A 22924-nucleotide genomic window follows, 5' to 3' on the forward strand; every position below is an offset into this window, starting at 1 on the left:
CAGTGAATATTCAACACGGAAAAAAAAAAAAAAAAAAAAAAAAAAAAACTAAATCGAGATTTTACAGTATGAAGCTTCTCCTCAATCAATAGTCAAATTCCTCAATTTCTCTGCTCTCAATCAATTTCTTCAATTGCCTATACCCTAATTTTCTCCCCAATTGAATAAATCCACGAGAAAAATCTACTCTTTCTCTCTCCAATTTTGCCACCTGCTGATTTCTAGGTACATTTCTCGATCTCAATTTCTGCATTTGTGTAACAATTATCTTGATCTGTTTCTAATGACTGTACTTTTAATTCGATTCAAATTTTATCAGCAATCATGATTTTGAATGTTGTATGATGAATTGGAACTTTTTCTATTTGATTTTTGTATACATTGAATTTCTTGTCACCGCCAATTTTGGGAATAGATGAATTGAAATTAATTGTTGGGTTAATCTATACTTCTATTATGCGCATTTTGTATTTGCGTTTGTTTTTTTGTTGGATTGCTTTTGTTTGTACCTGTAATTCGCGGTGTTTCGACAATTTTGCAGTTGCAATTGAGTAATTTTCGAGCTCAGGATGGGACTTTTTGATGGGCTTCCTGTCCCATCTGATAAAGCTGTAAGTATACAACATTTTGTTGAGCTGGATTTTTTTTCCTGGTTTTGAATGTAGGTTTTGTTTTCTAAATTGTTCGTGTTTTATGTTACTTGTGAATGTGATGTGATGATGCTAATATGGAGTATTTTGTATCGGGAATGCTTTGCCACACTTTGTATTACTTACTAGTAGAATGTTTGTAATAAGAAATTGATTTTCCTTGAGCTAGTAGACTTGTTAGTTCGGAATGTAGTTTATCTTAATGGCTTTCACTGATGTACATGGATTCTTGGAAGGTGGAATTTTATGTAACAATGAGTTACTATGCCAAATTTGTTACGTGCATTTACATTTGGTTCAATGGTTTTGCAGCATTTGAGAGAGGACCTAGCACGAATTGATGAAAGCTGGGCTGCAGCGCGATTTGATTCATTGCCTCATGTGGTTCGCTTGTTGACTGCAAAAGATGAATTACAAGCTCTGAAGGAGCAGAGTGAGGTTATTGAGGATGTTGTTGATGAAGTTGTACATGCATATCACAGTGGCTTCAATAGAGCAATTCAAAATTATTCCCAGGTACCATATATTAGTTTCAAGTTTGAAATTACTGAAACGATCTGACATTGAATGTTAAAAAGTAGATATTGGATATGTAAGTCAAAGATGTATTATCAGCATAAATCGACTGTGAATTGGAAAGATGTCCAACTGCCATGCTGAGACTCTTTTTGCAATGCAAAGCTAAAGTGAGCTTTTGTTGACTGTCCCAACATTATGAAGTGATTTAAAATTTTACTGGTGTAATCCCTTCTTTCTTTCCTATTCCTTCTCAATTTGGGTGGATTGGCTTGGGGAATGGATGTAAGTGTGTAAATGGTCAAAGTCTAGTTAGCTATGCATGTGTGTTTTTACTTCAGAGCAGTATCTCATAGCCTCACAGGATATCAAAACATCTTCTCTGGCCCGTTTTTAATGAATTACCGAGAGCCACTTGGAAGTTCAATTAGAAAGATCAACCACTATCACAATAACTTAAAGAAAAAGAAATAACAGGAAGCTGAGTCAAACTCAATTGAGGAGGCTTGTGTCCAGTTCCATAGGATTATTCCTACCATGGTTATTTGAGCAGATGCCAAGCTCTGGTGAAATAAAGGGCCAGAGGACTTGTTGTGTCAACTCGTGTCAGTTTATACATGGATGTTGAAATCAGGGTGTAATTCCATAGTGCATACAAAATCGCTAGATGAAGCAAGGTTGAACCATCTATTTAAAATCTTTCAGGTTTTGTATGAACATCTAATTGACGCCCTATTATATGTCAGGGAAAAAAAAATATTTCCCCTTCCTTTTTTTCTGTAAGGAAGAGGATTTTGAATCAACAAAAGTAGAAAATTGAACCTATATATTGATTTAATGAATAAGCTGGGTAGACATTACTAGTTAATTAGTTATAATATAAGAGGACTAAAAAACCAGTTTACTGTAGACCACAGCACTAATGAGTGCGTCATCCTAGATCCAACTCTACACTTTGAAAATTAGTGTGTCCTGTCATTTGAAGCACTTCTTCCCTAGTATCTAAGGCATATTGTCTTTGTTAACTAGGGAGAGCAAGGTTGCCTTTGGCGGTTTGGCCTCAAACTATCTAGAAGACACAATTCTACAGCATAAAGCTTGAGTTAGGTAGCCAAATACTAGTTTCTCATAGCCATACTAGGTATTTCTTCCTTACTGATTTGAGTCATCTGACCCAACTTTGCTGGATCTTATTTATTAAGGAGTTCAGTTCTTTTGTGGTGTCATTTGGAATGTGGTCACAATCATCAATAGAATTTTTAATAATCTCTGTTTCATTTATCTTTATTTAATCAGATCTTGCGGTTATTTAGTGAATCTGAAGAAAGCATTTCTGTCTTAAAAGTTGATTTGGCTGAGGCAAAGAAGCGACTGGGTGCTCGTAACAAGCAGTTGCATCAGTTCTGGTACCGGTCTGTTACACTACGCCATATAATCTCCCTTTTGGACCAGATTGAGGGAATATCTAAGGTATATACAATTGAGATCACATTATTTGCTTGATACTTTTGGAGCTTTTTCTTGATTGTTTAGGAATTAGGATAGTTTTATACATTTTTGTATCATATATTCTTATGGTTAACTTTGATGGATTATGCTTCTTGTGTATGGTTTGTAATGTGTAAGTATTTTTTGTGCATGTATTGTAGTGTCTTAGCTTGCATTTTTGAACTATGCTTTACATTATAGGGTATCTATAAAGAATTAATTGTGTGCTTTCCTTATGATTTGGTTCAAAAATATGCTTGCTTGTTTGAATGTAAATCTGGAGTGCAAGGCCCAGCACCATAAACTTTTTAAGTTTCTCAAAAGTTTGTTTGTTGACCTAAAAGGGCCAACCTCACCAAAGCAATACCCTCTCCCCCCATCTTGATTGATTGTCCACATGAACAATTAGATATTCATGACCTTTTCTTTATGCATTAAACAAACATTTGGCAATTGTATGATGCTTTATAAATTGGGCATTGTGTGCACTATACAAAGTGAACTCTACTATTTTATGGTGAAGTATTTTCCGATTTTTTGACACAACATAGGTTCCAGCGCGCATGGAAAAGCTTATCGCTGAGAAGCAGTTTTATGCTGCTGTCCAACTGCATGTGCAATCTACATTGATGCTTGAAAGGGAGGGTCTCCAAACGGTTGGTAGCTCCTTTCAATTTTATCTCCTTTCTTTTCACTTGCAATCCTTTTAATAGTTTTTGCTGAACTGATCAGTCCTTTATTATTAGTCCCCCACCCCCACCTCCCAATAAAAGGTTCATGGCTGCAATATTTGCAATGTAGAGCCTTGTTTTAATAAGATAAGGTTCAATAAAGAAAAGGGGGCTGCATCAAATTTCGATTTCATGAGTTGCCAAACTTTTGTATCAGTCACTGGTATTTTTAATGCTGACTCCGATCTAGGTTGCTGGCACTATAATCTCAGAAGTTATGGTTCTCAAAGTAATGCAATTATCTTCATCTAGATTTGATAAATCAGTCAATATCAACAGATATATTAATTCGTTGAGCTGAGGAGAGTGAGACATTGAGATATGGTTTTATCATCAATTGAAATATATTAATTCGTTGAGCTGAGGAGAGTGAGACACTGAGATATGTGAGCCTCCACTATCCTTGGAAATGTTAGCATATAGTCCAATGAATTGAAAAAGTGCTATGTATCCCTACGATTTAAATTGGAGTAAGATTGACTCTCATATCTCTTAAGCATCTTTGGTGATCATGAGTTTTGGAGTGGTCAAGGAACAAGAAGGCAGATGGCTCCCTTGACCAAAAGGGTTTGGAGAAAGTAGAAAGGGCGGAGACCTACAACCTTCTCTCTCTGGAGGCTTTAATAAAATTGGAATGATAGAGTTTCTGTGAGGGTTGGTAGAAAAAGTTGTGTCTTTTCAGTTAGATCCGTTGAGGGAAAATGTCCAGTGCATTTATTTTGTGTGCGACTTGTAATCGTGAATGCAAACAAGAATCAGTCATTGAAATACAGAGCTCAGTGAGTTGACATTCTTGACAATAGATGTCAGTTATGGTAAGAGGTTAAGAGCTTTCTCAATGATATTTTATTTGATGAGTAAGACGTTTCAATAAGGATAATTTGTAAATTATATCATGCCCTTTTGTGCTTCGTATCACTAGGATTTCAAGGACACCTTTTTTTTAATAATAGGATCGTTTTTATACTATTATCTCTTTTCTTCCGTGCTTTGTATTGCTTGGATTTCTATGACATCTTTTTTTTCAGGCTCTTAGTTGAACACAAAACCCTGAGGGAGACCAAGAGAATTTTTGACCTTTTGCAATTAATAAAATCACAAAGTAAAAACTTCTTTAACCAATAGTCTTTTAAGTATGACAGTGACTATGAAAAACCACGGATTTGAAAACAAAGGGGAGTGTCTAGTTATCATCTTCTAGGCTGCCCAATAACTACAGCCAAGGAATAGACTGACCAGAAAACTCTTTTACAACCTTACCCTTGTGGGGCCAAAGCCTGTATACTCCTCGCATTATTTGAAACTGCTCAAAAATGACGATTTAATTCAAAATGCTACAGTTTAAGTCTTAAAGCCTCTCTAGCATCACAAACCACCTCAACGGCCATCATGATCATATTTAAGCTGCTTGTTCCCTCCCCAAATCTAATTTATGCCATCAAAATCATTGAATGAGGACATCAGTACAACACTTGAGCCTCCTTGGGGTTTTTTTTTTAGTTTATACAGTATACATGTGAGGAAGAGGCAATCTGATCTAAAATCCTTAACCTTAGTGGACCAGATCTTTTTTGGGGATGTGGGTGATACATTTTTGGTGCATTATCTTCTTCCCCTTAAGTTTTGGGTGTTTCTGGACTTTTGGTAATGTTATTTCTGTACTTCTTCTCTTTGTTGTGTTTTCCATTGATTTTCTTTCCTTTTCAAGTATACATAATCTTGTTTTCAGGTCTCATTATCAGTTCTTAATTTGGTTCACACATGACGTAATTTATATTTTCTGATCAGGTTGGTGCTCTCCAAGATGTTAAATCTGAGTTGACCAAGTTGCGTGGAGTCCTTTTCTACAAGATTTTGGAAGACTTGCATGCCCACCTTTATAATAAAGGTGATTATAGGTATAGACTTTTTCGTCTCCTTGCTATTTTGCTATCTGGTTGGAAGCTTACATCTTACAGTGAAAGGGCTTGTTTCTTCTATTTTAGTTTGTACAAGGTATATTTTTTTAGCGAGCTCATGTCAACTTTGTGGTTTTATATATTTATTATCCAATTCCTATCATTCTCTCAAGTAAGGTTGTACTATACTGCTTGTTTTAATGATATTTTCTTATAAATTTTGGTACCTTTTACCTTCTGGTTTATTTTTACATAATTGAATTTTCATGAAGGTTTTATGTTCTATGCAGCTCAGTCTCTTCAAGCCTGCTTGAAAAGGATGATGAAGTTATAATGTCAGCAACTCTTTCATTGTCCATGAGTATTTCGCAACCTGTATCTCGACGCACAAGGTCATCTAAATCTGATTACCAAGTTGATGGAGGGTAAAACAACAACCAACACTGTCTGAGCTGTTACTTTTTAATCTTCCATGCACTTTCTGCTGGAAGTCAGTGATTACATTCTCTAGTTATGTAGTGATTAGTGAACATCATATCTTAGTGAATCTCTGTAGCTTTTGATGTTTTGTTTTATGTGGGAAGCAGAATGTTTAATCTTCTTAGTTTTGTGTACCCCGAATGTCCCCCAATCCCTTCTTTCATGTTAGCATTATAGTTACTGTTTTTTCCTTTCTATATGCTCTGTAGGTCTTATGATGGGCATGATGAAGAGGGTGGATTAAGAGGTGAAGAAGCTGATGGTCATGTCAGGGCCAACGGAGGGGATTATGGCCTTAAAAAGGGTGGATTTTTTTCAAGCCGACTTCCTCCGTGGCTTTCTTCTGCTACACCTGATGAGTTTCTTGTACGCCACTATAAGATTTCATTTATACTTTGACATATTTTCCAGGTCTATGATGTTTATTATTTGATCATGCATTTGATAACAGGAAGCTGTGCAAAAGAGTGATGCTCCTCTACATGTGAAGTACCTCCAGACCATGGTAGAATGCTTGTGCAAGCTCGGCAAAGTTGCTGCTGCGGGTGCTATGATATGGTATATATATCTTACTTTAAGTTTTTCCAAAATCTGTTTTTGCCTTTATTTTTTTTATTTTTTTTTTTTGAAAGAAAATATCAAGAAGATAAGTGGATTCCAGCTCTGTACCAGAGACCATGCTCTACAGTGAAGTAAATTTGTAGCAAACCAATATCTTAGAAAAGGTTACTGAATTGTTTTGGCATGAAGTCAATCCCAACTATAGCTCATGCACAAACACAACTTTGAAGCTTTTAGCCTTGATTCCTTAAAAGTCTGTTCCTAGTTGGTTTCACAACAGAAGAACATTTTGGATGGTAGATGAAGGGGAGAGGAGAGGGGAAGGAACTTTAGGGTACTTGCATATGAATATATGTGTAGGACAGATAGGTTTATCCTTACCTTTTTTCCTTTTCCGTTTCCATATAAAAATTCGTAATTTATGCAAGTCCATTGACAAGCTTATTATTTGTGATGTAAGCCTTGTTTGATTTTAAACTAAATTATACACGGAAACGCATATAGTAAGGATAAACCTATTTGTCCTGGATGTATTGTCAATTGATGTTAAGTTCCAAAACTAGCTTTCTCTTGCTAGCTAGGTACATACATGGTTTTGGTCTGCAACATTGTAATGACCCTAATAACACGGAAGGACAAATTGTCAAAATAGTGTAAAAATATTCTACCATGTGCTACAGTTAGCCTTGGTCCAAAACACCTAGATTGGTTGATAGTCACAACATCAAACTAATTATTATTATTATTATTATTATTTTTTTGTTGACTTGAAGAAAAGCAATATCATCAATGAATAGTCATACGAAATCTACAATAATACTTCGTAATAAGGATTTGTAAACCACAAATTTAGAGAAAATAACATAACTTTTACAATCAAAACCATAACTAATTTGCATAGCCCACACTCCACTACTTCGCGAACAGTGATTTTCGATGTCTTCTTATCTTTCCAAGTAGAGACCTTCGCAATCTGCTTTGATGTTTTGATCGTAGAGTTTATGACAAAATTTATACCCATACGAATCCAAATCATCTTTCCAAATATTATTAGAACCCTAAACCCGGAAAATTGGGACAAACTCTCACAAATGGAGAGAGCAGAGCAAAACGAAACAAAAGAAAGCAAAGAACTGAATTAATTTAAAGAAAAAGGTTGAAAAAGTCTATTCTTCGCACTAAATGGTAAGTGGGCAAGACTCTAGAGTTTATTGAAGTTACTATATTCACTGTATGAGGATTTTGGCTGCTGTTCTGATTGCAACTTTATCAGAAATTTAATGCATCTATAATCTGGTTGCTTTTGAACATTGCTTTTTTAAATATCTTGACTTGTTTTTTCGTTTCATTCTGGGATTGCAACTTAAATTGGTGATAGCCAGAGGTTGAGATCGACAATTCATGAGATCATTTCCTCTAAGATAAAAGCTCATGCAGAAAACGTGAGCTCATCCAGGCCTGGAAGTGGTTTGACCGCATATTCTTCGACTCTACATACTTTGAAGGGACAACTGGAAACATACCAGTTATCCAAACAGAAACGTGCAAATGGGGTATCACTCAGTGGAACATTGTTAGCCGTTAGCCCTGTAACTCCAGTGATGGCGCCTATGGGGACAGCACAGGCTGCTGCAAGAGAACTTCTAAATTCAATTCTTGATTCGATCATTAAAATATTTGGTTAGGCACAACCCTTTCTTTGTTGTCGATAGCTTGTATTTAAAAATAGCAAACTTTATTCTCATCTTAGACTGTAAGAAATTTATTTAGTTACATTCTTAAACAAAACTAAAGCATATAGAAGAGTGTATCTATATATGAATCTGAAGCATTGTTTTCATCATTAATGTTCAGAGAATCACGTTATTGTTGGAGAGCTTCTTGAAGCAAAAGCCAGTCAGCAAGCTGACATCAATACACCCAGGTCTTTGGTGGATGTAAGTTTCAACACTGAATCTGAGGTGACTGGTGGCTACTCTATTGGGTTTTCTCTTACAGTTTTACAGGTATGGGCTGTTTTGTGTGTATTGTTCCAACTTCATGTTTCTGTACTTTTTGAAGATTTAGGCTCCTGTTTAGGGAGAGAAGCTGACTCACCTAGATTTTAGCACTGTTTTTAAACTATTACTGATTGTTTATTTGTTGGTTGTGTAAAAGAGTGAATGCCAACAACTCATATGTGAGATTCTGCGAGCAACTCCTGAAGCTGCATCAGCTGATGCTGCAGTTCAAACAGCTAGACTTGCGGGCAAAGTTCCTTCAAAAGAAAAGAGGCAAGCCAATTTTTACCAAACTTTATCAAGCACTTTACTTCTATGCGTGTATGAAGTGCTGTACTAAGGATGTTTTCTGCCGAGGGCATATATAATTATATATTAATAAATATACAGGATAGGGTGTTGATACATTTTATGACCTCGGTCCGTAAGAGATTGATTGTTGAATTCAGAGATGAAAATTATTTTTTCGTATAGTTTATATCTGGCTTTAATGAGAGAGAAGGAACTTCTCCTATTTTCCTCGTTCACCTTTTACTTGAACTAAGTAAAAATTATATGGTTGGCTGGCTGAATATACCTGCTTCTTGTCAACTATGTATATATTCAGACGCTACTAGTCCCCCATTCGTATATGCGACAGGGTATCGTAGATGTTCTTGGCTACTATATAAAAGCGTTATAAGTTTTTTACTCAATATGAAGTGTTTCTTGCTCCAGTGTCCATATCTAAGTTGATGCCTTGAGTTTTTGGAAAGAATACAATAGAGAAATGAAGGGTCTGAGTGATTAAGCCTGACACTTTATTTACTTTTATATTGTTATTGTTATTTTTTATTTATTTATTTTTAGTTGTTATCTTTTGTACATCATATGTTTAAGTCTCCGTTAATAGCTGTCAACTATATGATTATGAGAAGCTTCTTAGTCTTCTTACTTCCTTTTAAAAGTTTGAGTATGCTATTGTACAAGGGGTCTATGGCTCTAGGATAGGATGCTTAGGTGCCTTGCATCATTGCATATTTGCACTAACATGGATGTTACAAGCGCATGTTAACACTTAAACCTGCATCTTTTACCAGTGTATCTTTTTCTTTCCTTTTTTTTTTTTAATTTTTTTTATTTTTAATAATTAGAATTTGTTTAAAAATATCTTATTGATGCTATTTTTTCTCAGGGATGGGTCAGACGATGGTCTCACTTTTGCTTTTCGCTTCTCTGATGCTACAATGTCCGTTCCTAACCAAGGTGTGGCCTAAATATTAGATTTATCTTTTCTATATAATAAATTAGATAGAAATTGAGTTGCTGGGAACCATTTAGTCAATTTTGTGTTTGTCAATATTGCATGGAGAAAGCAATATGACCTAAATGCTTGTTGGTATTATAGTCAGTTTTAGCTCTCAATTAATAGGAACTAGAGTAATTTACCTCAAGTTAGTTAATTAAACTCTTGCATTCAAACTTGTGATCTCAAAATCTTTAATAAAACCTGGCAATTAAGTTGTACTCCATAACAGAACTCAAATGTTACCAAGGAATCCTTTTTAGTATGTGTCCACTTCCTTTATGTTTTAGTTGGGTTATAGATTTTAGTCTTTAGTAGTTTTATTTTCCTATGTATCTGTTCGTTTCTCTTGTGCTTTAGGAGGCTCACCTTTTCTCTTTTTCTGCATGCTACTCCTTCCTTGCAGAAGGTCAATATTAAAATTTGACACATGTAGCTATTATATAGCCTTTTGACCTTGTTATTTTAGTAAAAGTTGACATTTTTTTCAAGGTTTTTTCTATCATAGTGAGTTTTATTAATTAATGGGAATAGATTTATTGCTACTTTTTTTTAAAAAAAAATGTTTTTTTGCAGTTTGATTTGTTGATGAAATTTTGTACCCTTTTTTTTTAACAACCTTAGATTTCTCTCATTGGTATTGACTATTATAATAGGCCAAAGTTGGAATAAGAAGGCCCAAGGCATGTCACAAGAGGGATATGGGTCTGCAGCTGTCTTACCTGAGGAAGGCATGTATTTAGCAGCAGCTGTTTATCGTCCTGTTCTTCAGGTTTGTGGTTGTTGGTATTTTTTTTGTCTCCAGACAAATGCATACTCTTAATTTTATTTACTCTCATGAAATGTTCTCTGCAGTTTACAGACAAGGTTGCTTCAATGTTGCCAGAGAATTATTCCCAATCTGGGTATGTCAAGGATTTAATTTTCCTCTTTTCTTTTCTTTATTATATATCATATACTTAATTTACGCGTGTAATAAACGCTAGGATATGAAGGCTTTGCTATATGATTGCCCTAGCACCCCCCCTCCCTACTAGAGCTGTGACGCGACCCGAACCGACAATGATCTAAACCCAACCTGTACCCGGATAATGGGGTGAAACTAGTGACCTGTAACCCGACCTAAACTTAACCGACAAACGATTTGATCCAATACTTTTTGACCTGAACCTGAACCTGCACCCGACCTAATAGTAACCGTCAACCGATTTAATCCGACCCAACAACAATCTGAATCCGAACTAGTGCCCGACCCAATTAGAACCTGTACCCGAGTAATGGAAGGTTTAATAAAATTTATATGCCATTTGTTCAACTTATATACTAGTACAAATCTGTAAACCCACAATCCAATTCAGCTTGTATACCTTTTGTTCTTTATTACTCATATATAGGTTTAATAAAATCTTGATAATGTGTATCAAGTTATGGAAGGCGTAATTATATAGGTTCAACTTGAGCATATCGATATTTATTGGAATTGAACTTGAACCCAAACTCAACTCAGCACTAACTTGAACCCGAATGTACCATTTATTAACCCACTCAAACCTGACTCACACACAACCCGAACCTGAAATTGAATTCGATCTGAATTTGGCTTGAATTGAACCCGAGGACCCGACCTTAACCGACAATGATCTAAACCCAGCCTGTACTCGAACAATGGGGTGGATTATAGCCTTTAATTTTGCCACTTTACGCTACTAGGCCTTAAACTAAAAATTTCCTTAAAAAACATGGATTATAGCCTTCAATTTTGTAATTTTTAACCTTTTTTCGCCCAAAAATAAAAATTGCCGGGTTGTTTATCATGGTCCCTAATACCCTCCATAACTCCACTTGAGTCGGAGGAACCATCTAATATGCCCTTAAACGGTCATTTTACCCGTTCGCAACTTGCACCGATTTTATAAACTCAAGCCTACCACGGACGTTTATGACAACATAAAATGATCATACATGGTTTCAAACGGCATTATATGACCCCGAGATGTATCCCTTAGGGTCTCAAGATTTTTCGCCACCGGGCCCCAAACCTCAAAATTTCCTAAAAAAACGTGGATAACCTTCAATTTTGTAATTTTTTAACCTTTTTTCGTCCGGAAAAAAAATTGTTGGGATGTTTATCATGGTCCCTAATACCCTCTGGGAGTCCAATTGAGTCCAATTGGGTCGGTGGAACCATCCAATATGCCCCTTACACGGTCATTTTACCCGTTCACGATTTGTAGTGATTTCGTAAACTCAAGCCTACCATGTACATTTATGACAACATATATTGATCATACATGGTTTCAAACAGCAATATATGACCCCGAGATATATTCCCTAGGATCTCAAAACTTTTCGCCACCAGGCCCCAAAACCTCAAAATTTCCTCGAAAAGCGTGGATTATAGCCTTCAATTTTGTAATTTTTTGAACTTTTATTCGCCCGGAAATAAAAATTGCTGATATGTTTACCATGGTCCCTAATACCCCCTGGGAGTTCAATTGGGTCGGTGGAACCATACAATATGCACTTAAATGGTGATTTTACCCGTTCACAACTTGTAATGATTTCGTAAACTCAAGCCTACCTCGTACTAAAATGACTACATATAATGATCATATATGGTTTCAAACAGCAATATATGACCCCGAGATATATCCCCTAGGGTCTCAACACTTTTCGCCATTGGGTCCCAAGACCTCAAAATTTCCTCAAAAAGCGTGGTCTATAGCCTTCAATTTTGTAATTTTTTGACCTTTTTTCACCCGAAAAAAAAAATTGCCGAGATGTTTACCATGGTCCATAATAATATCCTCCGGGAGTCCAATTTGGTCGGTAGAACCATCCAATATGCCCATAAACGGTCATTTTACCTGTTTACAAATTGAAGTGATTTCGTAAACTCAAGCCTACTACGGACGTTTTTGACAACATATATGATTATATATGGTTTCAATCGGCATTATATGACACCGAGATATATCCATTAGGGTCTCAAAGTTGTTCGCAACCGGGCCCCGAAACCTTAAAATTTCCTCAAAAAGAATGGATTATATCCTTCAATTTTGTAATTTTTTGTCATTTTTTCGCCCGAAAATAAAATTTTCCGATATGTTTACCATGGTCCCTAATATCCTCTAGGATTCCCTATTGGGTTGGTGGAACCATCCAATATGCCCTTAAACGGTCATCTTGCCTGTGATTTCGTTCGTAAACTCAAGGCTACCACGGACGTTTATGACAACATATAATTATCATATGTGGATTCAAACAACATTAATATGACCCCGAGATGTATCCCTTAGGGTCTCAAGGCTTTTCGCCACCGGGCCCTGAAACCTCAAAATTTCCTCAAAAAGTGTGGATTATATTCAATTTTTTAATTTTATGACCTTTTTTTGCCCGGAAATTAAAATTGCCGAGATGTTTACCGTGGTCCCTAATAGCTTCCGGAGGTCCAATTGGGTCGGTGGAACCATCTAATATGCCTTTAAACGGTCATTTTACCCGTTCACAACTTGCAGTGATATCGTAAACTCAAGCTTACCACGGACGTTTATGACAACATATAATGATTAAATATGGTTTCAAACTGCATTATATGATTCCGAGATATATCCTCTAGGGTTTCAACACTTTTTTCCACTGGCATGAATTTCCTCAAAAAGTGTGGATTTTTAGAGCTGTAAAAAACTGATTCGACCCGAGAACTTGACCATAATCGAAAATGATCGAACCAGCCTGTACTTGAACAATGCGGTGAAACTAGTGACCTGTAACCCGACCTGCTGACGTGATCTTAAATGAAAATCGATTTGATCCAATACTTAATACTTTATGACCTGAACCTGAACCAGGATAGTAACCGTCAACCGATTTAGTCCAACTTGAAAACAATCTGAACCCGAACTAGTACCCGACCCAATTAAAACATGAACCCGAGTCATGGAAGGTTTAATAAAAATTTATATACCTTTTATTCAGCTTATACTGTTATAATTCTTTTAACCCTCAATCCGATTGAATAAAATCTTTTGTTCAGCTTATATACCTTTTGTTCTCTATTACTCGTATAGGTTTAATGAAATCTTGATGATGCTTGATCAAATTATGAAAGGAGTAATTATATAGTTCAACTTGGCCACATCGATATTTATTAGAATTGAATTTGAACCAAAACCCGACTCAACACTAACTCGAACCCGAATGTATTATCTTGTTAACCCATCCAAACCAAACTCAACACAACCCGGACCTAAAATTGAACCCGATCTGATTTTAACTCGAATTGAACCCGACCTATATCCGAAAAAGTGAACGACCCGTTATAACTTGAACTGAAGTTGCCCCGACCTGAACCTGAACTGAAGCTAAATTGACCTGAACTGAAGCTAAATTGACCCGACATAACCTGATCCTTATTTAACCCGAGACCTAATTTGACCTTACTTAAACCCGACTTGAATACCCGAATTGACAGCTCTACTACCCACCAGGAATTTCTGTTATTTCACTTTCCTGTAATCTTTTAAAATTGATTTTAGATTAAGAGAGTTTTCTGAAGGTCCAATATAATTTGAGGCTTAAATACCCCTTTTCTGTTGATTTATTAGAATTTGTCTGATGTATTAAAGCTTGAGCATAGGAAAACATTTAAAATCACTCAATTTGATTGTACATGTCCTATTATCCGCTTACCATCCAAGACTTATCTCTCTTGAGTCGGTCAAAATTAGTTGAAAGTTTTCATTCTACCAAAAAAGATGCATGTATCCTTTTTCTCGTACACTGCCCTAACATGCTTTAGTCCTTGCATACTGTAGTAAAAACTCGTACTTACAGCATGTACAGTATATGCAGATCACGGCTGGGAAATGGGGTATGCTGTGAAGCCCTTAGCTTGCATGAAGCTATAAAAATGATTTTAGCTATTGTGATCCCATGATATCATCCATTATACAAGTGATATATGAGTGAACATGTCTCTTTTGTGAGTAATTTGGAAGGTGATGTGAATGGTCAGTATTTATGGTAGGCCAGCTTAACTTTATGGTGTATGGACCAATTTGTCTTTGATATTTGGTGCTAGGAAGCTGACTTATTGATTGTTGTATCAGAGACATCATTTAATATTTATAATGCTTGTTGATTCTCCCTGGACTGTTGTAATGCTAGAAAATGATGCACATCAATTTGTTGTTTTGTTAACTGCCTCTCCCTATCTAGAGTAGTCTAAGTACATCGCACCCCTTTCTTCCCCTCTTTACGGGGCTGGCTAAATAGTGAGGGTGTTTTGTGGGTGCGAACGTGCAAGTTTCATCTTTGGTCTTTTCTTAAAAGATTTTTTCTTTTACTGTTCTGTACTCAAATATTACATAGCTATATCTTTTCTTTTAATTTCTAAAATCCCTCTTTAATTTCTTGCTCTGCGCAGTTTTCTTCCTTATTTGTCTAACAGTATAATTGCCTTGATCTTTCTTTGTATGCAGGAATGAAGGATTGCTGGCTTTTGTTGAAAATTTTGTGAAGGAACATTTCTTACCTACGATGTTTGTGGACTACCGAAAAAGTGTACAGCAGGCTATATCAAGCAAGTTCCATGACTTACAGTAACTCAAATGATTTATAGCTGTAGAAACTTCATTGCAGTGAATGTTTTTTTTGTTTTATTAGCTCTATTTTTATCTGTTACATTGTGCAATGATAATATTCTATGTTGGATGCTTTTTAGATGTGCCAGATAAAATGAGGGTTGTGAAGTAGTCAAGATTGATTTTTGTCATAGATCTGTAATTGTGGTCATGTGATGTGATCTTTGTTAAAATATATTTTAGAAAACATATACACTTACTCATGATGTGCTTGCATTTTTCTAAATTTTTCGTCGTACTATTTAATTGTTCAGTAATGAAATTGTTGCTGGTTTTTTGAGTCTTAATAAACGTCTAAAGTAAAATGGTTCAAGATTAATGTGTGTTCTGACTGCTTGTCGGATACTGATCTGTATTATGTATGATAGTTGATAATTAAGATTAGTTTCAGATAATATTAAGGACTAATCAATTGTTCAGGTATGGAGATTATTATGCTTTCCCATGTCTTAATTAGCATTTGGAGTAAAAGGATTTAAGATTGATGTGTGTAGACTGTCATTATCTGATATGATCTTTATTATGTATGATCATTGATAAGTTCTAACTTCTAAGCCTCATTTTTGGTGTAAATTATTGAAAGAGAGCTGTTTACACTCCCTCCATTCTTAGATGTTCTACTCGGTTATTGTATGTAAAAAGGTGGGGTGTAAGAAAAGGTGAATAAAGTAAGAGTGTGAAAAGGTGAAATTATTGTGGGGTGAGAAGGGTAAAATTGAAGGAGAGAAACCGGGGGGGGGGGGGGGGGGGGTGTGCCTAAAAGGCTTAAATATAATAAGAACAAAAAAGAGATGGGAGGTAATCAAGAATACTTTATTTTCTTGTTTTTTGGTGTGTTTTCTTTGTCCATTTTATAAGCTACTTGGTTTGCATTTGCTACTTTTGGTGATGAAAACCTTATAATATTAGTGCTGTTCCAGGTCCAGCTGCATTTCGTCCTCGGACACGTGCTGCTGCTTCATATACACCTTCTGTTGAGAAGGGTCGACCAGTCTTGCAGGGACTTCTGGCTATAGATCTTTTGACAAAAGAGGTAATGTTAGCTTCAATTTTTCTATGCTTTTGACTAGCGAGGCGTAGGCCTAGCATTAATCAAATCACATGGTTATGAAAAATGAGAAATGTTTGTATATAGTTGATAAATGACTAACTAGCTATTCCTTTGTCCTGTGAAAATAAGCCATATAAGGTTGATGTGTCTTGAAATTATGGAACTAAGATCTTTACAGAATATGTATACTGTTGATGATGTGTTGGAAATTGGAAGGCATGGAATACTTTTCATCAAGAAAATTCTTCAAAAATAATGAAATAATGATACCCCCTTTGCCCTTAAATAAAAGTCCCATTTCATTACAAAATCTTGTCCTTATTTCAATCTCTCATTTCTCCACTATCTTCTTTTTTGTTCACCCTTAATCAACGAAACTATACTATCTTATTTTTTATTTACCTATAGTAAACCACACTCTTTTATTTGTATGTTTTTATTTACGTTCAGTCTACCAAACCCCACTATCTTTTTTTTTAATTCACCATCAATCAGCCAAGCCCTCTGTCTTAATTTTTTTAATCACCTATCCAAGTATGTGTGCTTGAGCAAATGGGACTATTATATAGGGAGTTAGGGACAAAGGGAGTATAACTCGAAGAGGGCTCTTTTAAACATGAACCCTACTGTAAACCACTACTTAACTGTAGTTGTGGTTGTCTTAGAAGACCTATCAGTAAACTGAATTAGACAGGAAGTTCTTGTTATTCATGGTTGGATCATTTGACTTGCGCGTTCAGTCTGTTTCTATTAGCTAAAAAATCAAAACGCTTGTAAAATTGTATGTTGAGTAAATTCTGATATATGGTGTTGTCCACTAGATACTTGGCTGGGCTCAAGCTATGCCAAAGTTTGCTGCTGAATTTGTGAAATATGTGCAAACTTTCCTTGAGCGAGCATATGAAAGATGTCGTACTTCATACATGGAGGTGAACATTCCTTGTACCCTTGTTTTTCTCTTGCTATATTATTTTCAATTGTCATATTATTTTACAATGCTAGCAATACAGTTTATATTACTGTCTCTTGCTATATTATTTTCAATTTTCATATTGCATTATTGCAACCATTCCTCATCTTATTGTTTTTGTTACAGGCAGTTCTTGAGAAACAGAGTTATATGCTGATCGGAAGGCATGATATTGAAAGCTTGATGAAGCTTGATCCTGCTAGTTCATGTCTACAAAACCGTCTGAATGATAATCCTTCTGATGCATATGGGATTGAAGTTGAAAAACAGATGAGTGAAGTGCTACTTAGCTTGCGACCAATCAAGCAGGTATCGTGCTATTTAAAAGCTGTTTTATGTTTGCAACTTTGCTATGTTGTGTTCTTGGCATTGTAATGAACCTATGTCCATTTCTATCCCCATTTTGTATCATACTGCTCCAGCCTCAAGAAAAAGAGATAAAAATAAATAATTAGAATGAATTTGTTTGTTGTTGATCTATTTGCGAAGTTGGCATATGTTTTGAGAGGTTTTTAGATGATTTGTTGATAAAGTTGCCCTTGCTATTAATTTTCTCATGCAGGAAAATCTAATTCGTGATGATAATAAACTTATTCTACTGGCTTCTTTAAGTGATTCACTGGAGTATGTTGCAGATTCAATTGAAAGGTAAGTCCTTTTCTTCTGGCATTGTATAAAAAAAAAATGCAAGAGACTGTTTTATAATGGCTATTTGCAGTAGAGTTGGAACCAATGTGTACACAGATCTTTTTCAGACTGAGACTTATCCCTGGAAAGATCTCTCACATTTGTATACTCGTGATTTTCTTATAGAATGTAATAATCTCATGAGATGTCGTCATAAGTGATGGTATTGCCTGTATTGGAATATGTACGTTTACATTATATATGTACGTAATATGATGTACATATTCCAACAGATGGTTTTCTAAAAATTTCCATTTTATAATTTTATTTTATTTTATTATTATTATTTATTTTTGGGGGTTATGATTTATTCATGATCAGCTTAATTAGGATTGTGTATGTTGGTCATTTTCATATGGTGGTTCCCAGATATTTTTATCAGAAGTTGCAGCATGAAAAATAATATGCTTTATGAATTATCACATGCTATGCACTATGCAGACTTGGAAAAACATTCGCCACTGCATGTAATCAAGTGGAAGAGAAGGGAAAGAACCAGAGAACACCTCGCCGTAGTGAAGTTAGTAGCTCCCCTTCAAAAGATCTGGTATCATTTGCTGATGATTACAGAAAATTGGCTATTGATTGCCTCAAAGTCTTGCGTGTAGAAATGCAATTGGAAACAGTCTTCCATATGCAGGCATGTCGTAAATTTAACTTAAGGACTTTATATTTTCACTTATCTGAAGTTTGATTCAAAAGCTCATGAAAATATGAAATTGTTTATGCTGTATGTAGTTGACCTTGTTGACAATTTTAATCTGTGAACAGGAGATGACTAATAGAGAATATCTGGATGACTTAGATGCAGAAGAACCTGATGACTTTATTATATCCCTCACTGCTCAGGTGTGTTTCTGTCTAGTCTTGCTAATACGTTATTGTGGGATCACCTTAAGTCATTTTCAGGCATATAATTTGAATCTCTTACTGGCTGAAGAATTCATTTCCCGAACATTTACACTAGAGAAAACTTGTTTTATAATTCTACATGCACAGTATTTTAGGTAGCAGATGAGTATCGAGGTGGATTATTAATATTCTTGTGTCTTTTCACTATTCTCTTGACAAATTACTTTGCTTTTCATTGTGTCAATGACAATCTACTGTTTTAGATGCAACATATCTTTTTGATTTTTGATTTTCTCGTGAAGTAATATGTAAGTTTTTTATATCCTTTGAGAAAACTAAAGATACAATAATGTGACATATTGGCATTTTGTATCATGTATCAAAATGATTTACTTTTGGTCTCTAAAGTAAAAATCAATGGAAATGGTTTGTCTTGTTAAAAAAAAAGGTTCGAAACTCACTTTATTAAAGCACTGGAAGGGAAGAATCCCATGTGGTGTTGCTATGAGGTTGGATTGCTATTCTGCTAGCCCCCAGCACTTCATTGTGTTTGGATTTCCCTGGAAATATATGCTTAGAGGGGTGTGTGGAAATGCTTAAACTGTGAGCTTATGTAGTCCTGACCTAATTCTACAGTATTTAACTTATTGGATACCCTAACAGATAACACGCAGAGATGAAGCAATTGCTCCCTTTGTCTCGGGGATAAAGCAGAATTACATTTTTGGTGGAATTTGTGGCGTTACATCAAACACTTCTATCAAGGTGATAACAGCTTTTCCTAATTGCTAATTATTGTTTAATTTGCTTGAACCTGCCATCCATTTCTTGGTTTCTCTGTCTGATTGGTGTATTGCTTATCCAGGCTTTGGCTGATATGAAATCAATTAATCTTTTTGGAGTCCAACAGATATGCCGAAATTCGATTGCCTTGGAACAGGTAGGTGCACTATTCACAATGTGGTGTTTAATTTATTCTTGTGTTTATGGGATCATGATATCATATTGACCTTACAAAATTTAAACTTTCAACGTTTTTTTTTTCTTTGCTTTCTCTCCAGCTATTGCAATTCCTAGCTTTTGGCTTAATTGAGATATGATCATATCCTGTTATAGTACCCTTGAAGACGGACCATTAATTTGATTTACTATTATTCCTCTGAAAGCCTTTATAGCCTAAATTTCTTGGTGCAGGCACTAGCAGCCATACCATCAATTGACAGTGAAGCCGTGCAACTGAGATTGGACCGTGTGCGGACTTACTTTGAGCTCCTAAACATGCCATTTGAGGTGCTTACCTTAGATTATTGCTATTACAATTATTCCCCCATCTGGAAATTGTTGCCACAATGTCCTAGCACATTATAGTTATGGGTTTAACATTATTTGCAATTACTTGTATAATCTTTGTGGTCATACATTCATTCCCATAAAAAAAAACTGTGATAATAGGTGTTCACCTCACCCTCTCTTTCTTTTAAAACAATTTACTGTATGTGCTAATCACCTGAAGATGACTTTTGTGTCTCATTACAGGCTCTGCTGGCTTTTATTACTGAACACGAGAACTTGTTTACACCAGAGGAGTAAGTGTGATCAAGATATATGTTGCTACTATTACTAGTTTAATGATGCCTGACAAGTCCGCAGTATCTGACCATCAAATGTATTTGACAGGTATGCCAATCTTTTAAAAATCGAAGTCCCAGGCAGAGAGATTCCTGCTGATGCACAAGATAGAGTATCAGACATTTTGCGTTAGACCCTAGCAGACTCTGTTGGATTGGATTTCTAGCTAAGTGACTGCCAGAAGATATCTGGTATGTCCATGAATATATACTGCCGTCTCTTTTCAAAAAAAACACTCGAAGAGTTGAAGTCCATAATAGCAAGCATTGATGGTGGCCTGTTGTAAATTTTGGCGTCAGTAAGTAGTGGGTGTTCATTCGGCCTCTGTTGATAGATGTATAAATCTACTCTACTAAAATTAATGCTTATCAGTTGCCTTGAGTTTTCTCATCGTTCATTGCCCACCCCTGTGAGCGAACTGTTAAGAATGGTGTTTTGCTTGTCCGTTGAATGTTGTAATGAGCATGTATGTAGATCCCCCGTCTCTCGGCCTAGCTTTGAGATGGCATATTGTGAGGCATTATTAGCTTTCGACTTAAATTTAACCTTAAAGCTTTGGGCTTCCTCCCCCTCCTCTCTCTCTCTTTCTTTTTTTCGGACAAGTGAGTTGTTTTATTGAGGCTCACAAGTCCTGGAACTGAATGCTTTGTAAGTAGTGTCAAGAGTTGATGTATTTACCTGTTTTGACAATCAGATTGATATCATTCATTTATGTATGATGATAGTGACAATAATGCCAAGCCCTGCAACATAAAAGTTTAAAGCATCAGTATATACTTGTGTACCATCTCATGTACGAGTAACAACTAAGGATCCAATAATGCCAAGCCCTGCAACATAAAAGTTTAAAGCATCAGTATATACTTGTGTACCATCTCATATACGAGTAACAACTAAAGGATCCTTTAATGTGTTACAATATGTATTTTGTGCAATATAACAATAGAAACTTACAAGGACAAAGATTGCTTGAAAAATCGTGCAAGTTTTGTATCGACCCCAATAGGAATCACTAAGGAAGGCACCAAGAAGGGAAAATAGATAAACAGTTCCGGTCCATTTGCTAACATTGTTCGCTGCATCTGCATTACTTTGTCCTACCACTCTTGTCAAAAACAATACTAGGTTTACTCCTATGCTGAAAAATGCTAATGTAGCCAGCTCTTGATTCACTGTAATTATAGTCATCACACGTTCAAAATATTAGTAATATGACACCTAAATGACGGCGAAAATGAACACTCAATGGCAAAAATAAATCCGAAATGATACCTAAGATTTTATTCATGTGCAAATAACAAATTTTTCTGAACATGAAAGAATGAGAGTATTCTGAGTACTTTATGATTTAATATGCTGATTTTATTTGCCATGGGACAGGAACAAGCCATGCTTAAGGTGGTTCAAACACTTAGCCGAGCTTGTTCAAGTCTGGTCTTCAAGAGGACTTGTAGTTGGGGAACTTGGGATGGACTGGTTCTGGGCCTAGACTGATTCGGGGTCTGTCTGGGTCTAGGCAAAGAAAGAACTGAACTTGACTTGTTGACTGTTGCCATCTGCTTTGATCACAGTTTAAAAGTCAGCCCACTCGTCACCTCTATTAGTGCTAAGTACTTACTTCGTATATTTGTATGCAATTATGCATATGATTGATGATCAATTAGCTTTATACTTACAAGATAAATCAATCAATCAAAAAACCTATACTAAAGGCGAACCTCAAATGACATTTGTCATAATGTCATTAATTATTTTCCCGCCCATTTTACTTTCCGTTTTTTATGAAGATTCTTTAAGGAAATCATTTTATAATAATGAAAAATATCTTTCTTCCAGTTAAAATTCTTAACAGTAATAACTCTCCATATAAACCCAACTAATATATTTTTATATTTACTTTTGAATTAATATTATGAGTATATTTTTTTAAAAAAGTTCAATACAATAATAACTCTTTAAAAAATTAATAACAATCGTGCATTGCACGCATTTAAACTAGTTGACAACTAAAAGGAAAGTTGCTTGTCCGTTGAATGTTGTAATGAGCATGTATGTAGATCCCCCGTCTCTCGGCCTAGCTTTGAGATGGCATATTGTGAGGCATTGTTAGCTTTCGACTTAAATTTACCCTTAAAGCTTTGGGCTTCCTCCCCCTCCTCTCTCTCTCTCTTTTTTTTGCCGGACAAGTGAGTTGTTTTATTGAGGCTCACAAGTCCTCGAACTGAATGCTTTGTAAGTAGTGTCAAGAGTTGATGTATTTACCTGTTTCGACAATCAGATTGATATCATTCATTTATGAAATTTTGCTTGATTCATTTTTAAGCCATTTGTGCTATTCAAAAAACCGTCTATGTTGTAGCCTGAAATAGACAATCGTTTATGGCAAAGATGATATGGTGCTCGTAAGAGCCTAATGTGCACGGTGTGCCTAATAAATGTGCAATTTAATTGAAATTAAAGACCTTCATCGATAATGAACTC

At 35.6% G+C, this 22924-nt stretch overlaps 1 protein-coding gene across 1 annotated transcript; it reads left to right on the plus strand.

Moving 5' to 3' along the window:
• Positions 1-5: 5 nt before the first annotated feature.
• On the plus strand, positions 6-21157 carry LOC145613262 (exocyst complex component SEC8-like). Its single transcript, XM_081668334.1, has 27 exons — positions 6-225; positions 542-611; positions 963-1166; positions 2463-2636; positions 3206-3310; positions 5174-5283; positions 5574-5708; positions 5973-6129; positions 6215-6321; positions 7703-8004; positions 8179-8330; positions 8482-8597; positions 9499-9569; positions 10266-10381; positions 10465-10514; positions 15093-15193; positions 16175-16287; positions 17127-17234; positions 17402-17584; positions 17838-17923; positions 18404-18602; positions 18734-18811; positions 19478-19579; positions 19680-19754; positions 20009-20104; positions 20351-20400; positions 20492-21157. Exons 2-27 carry the CDS (start codon positions 570-572, stop codon positions 20574-20576), a joined length of 3117 nt encoding a protein of 1038 aa, XP_081524460.1. The 5' UTR covers positions 6-225; positions 542-569; the 3' UTR covers positions 20577-21157.
• Positions 21158-22924: the final 1767 nt, after the last annotated feature.

This window comes from Chenopodium album, chromosome 25 (genome assembly GCF_948465745.1).
Source record: "Chenopodium album chromosome 25, dcCheAlbu1.1, whole genome shotgun sequence".
In the NCBI taxonomy this organism is placed as follows: Eukaryota; Viridiplantae; Streptophyta; class Magnoliopsida; order Caryophyllales; family Amaranthaceae; genus Chenopodium; species Chenopodium album.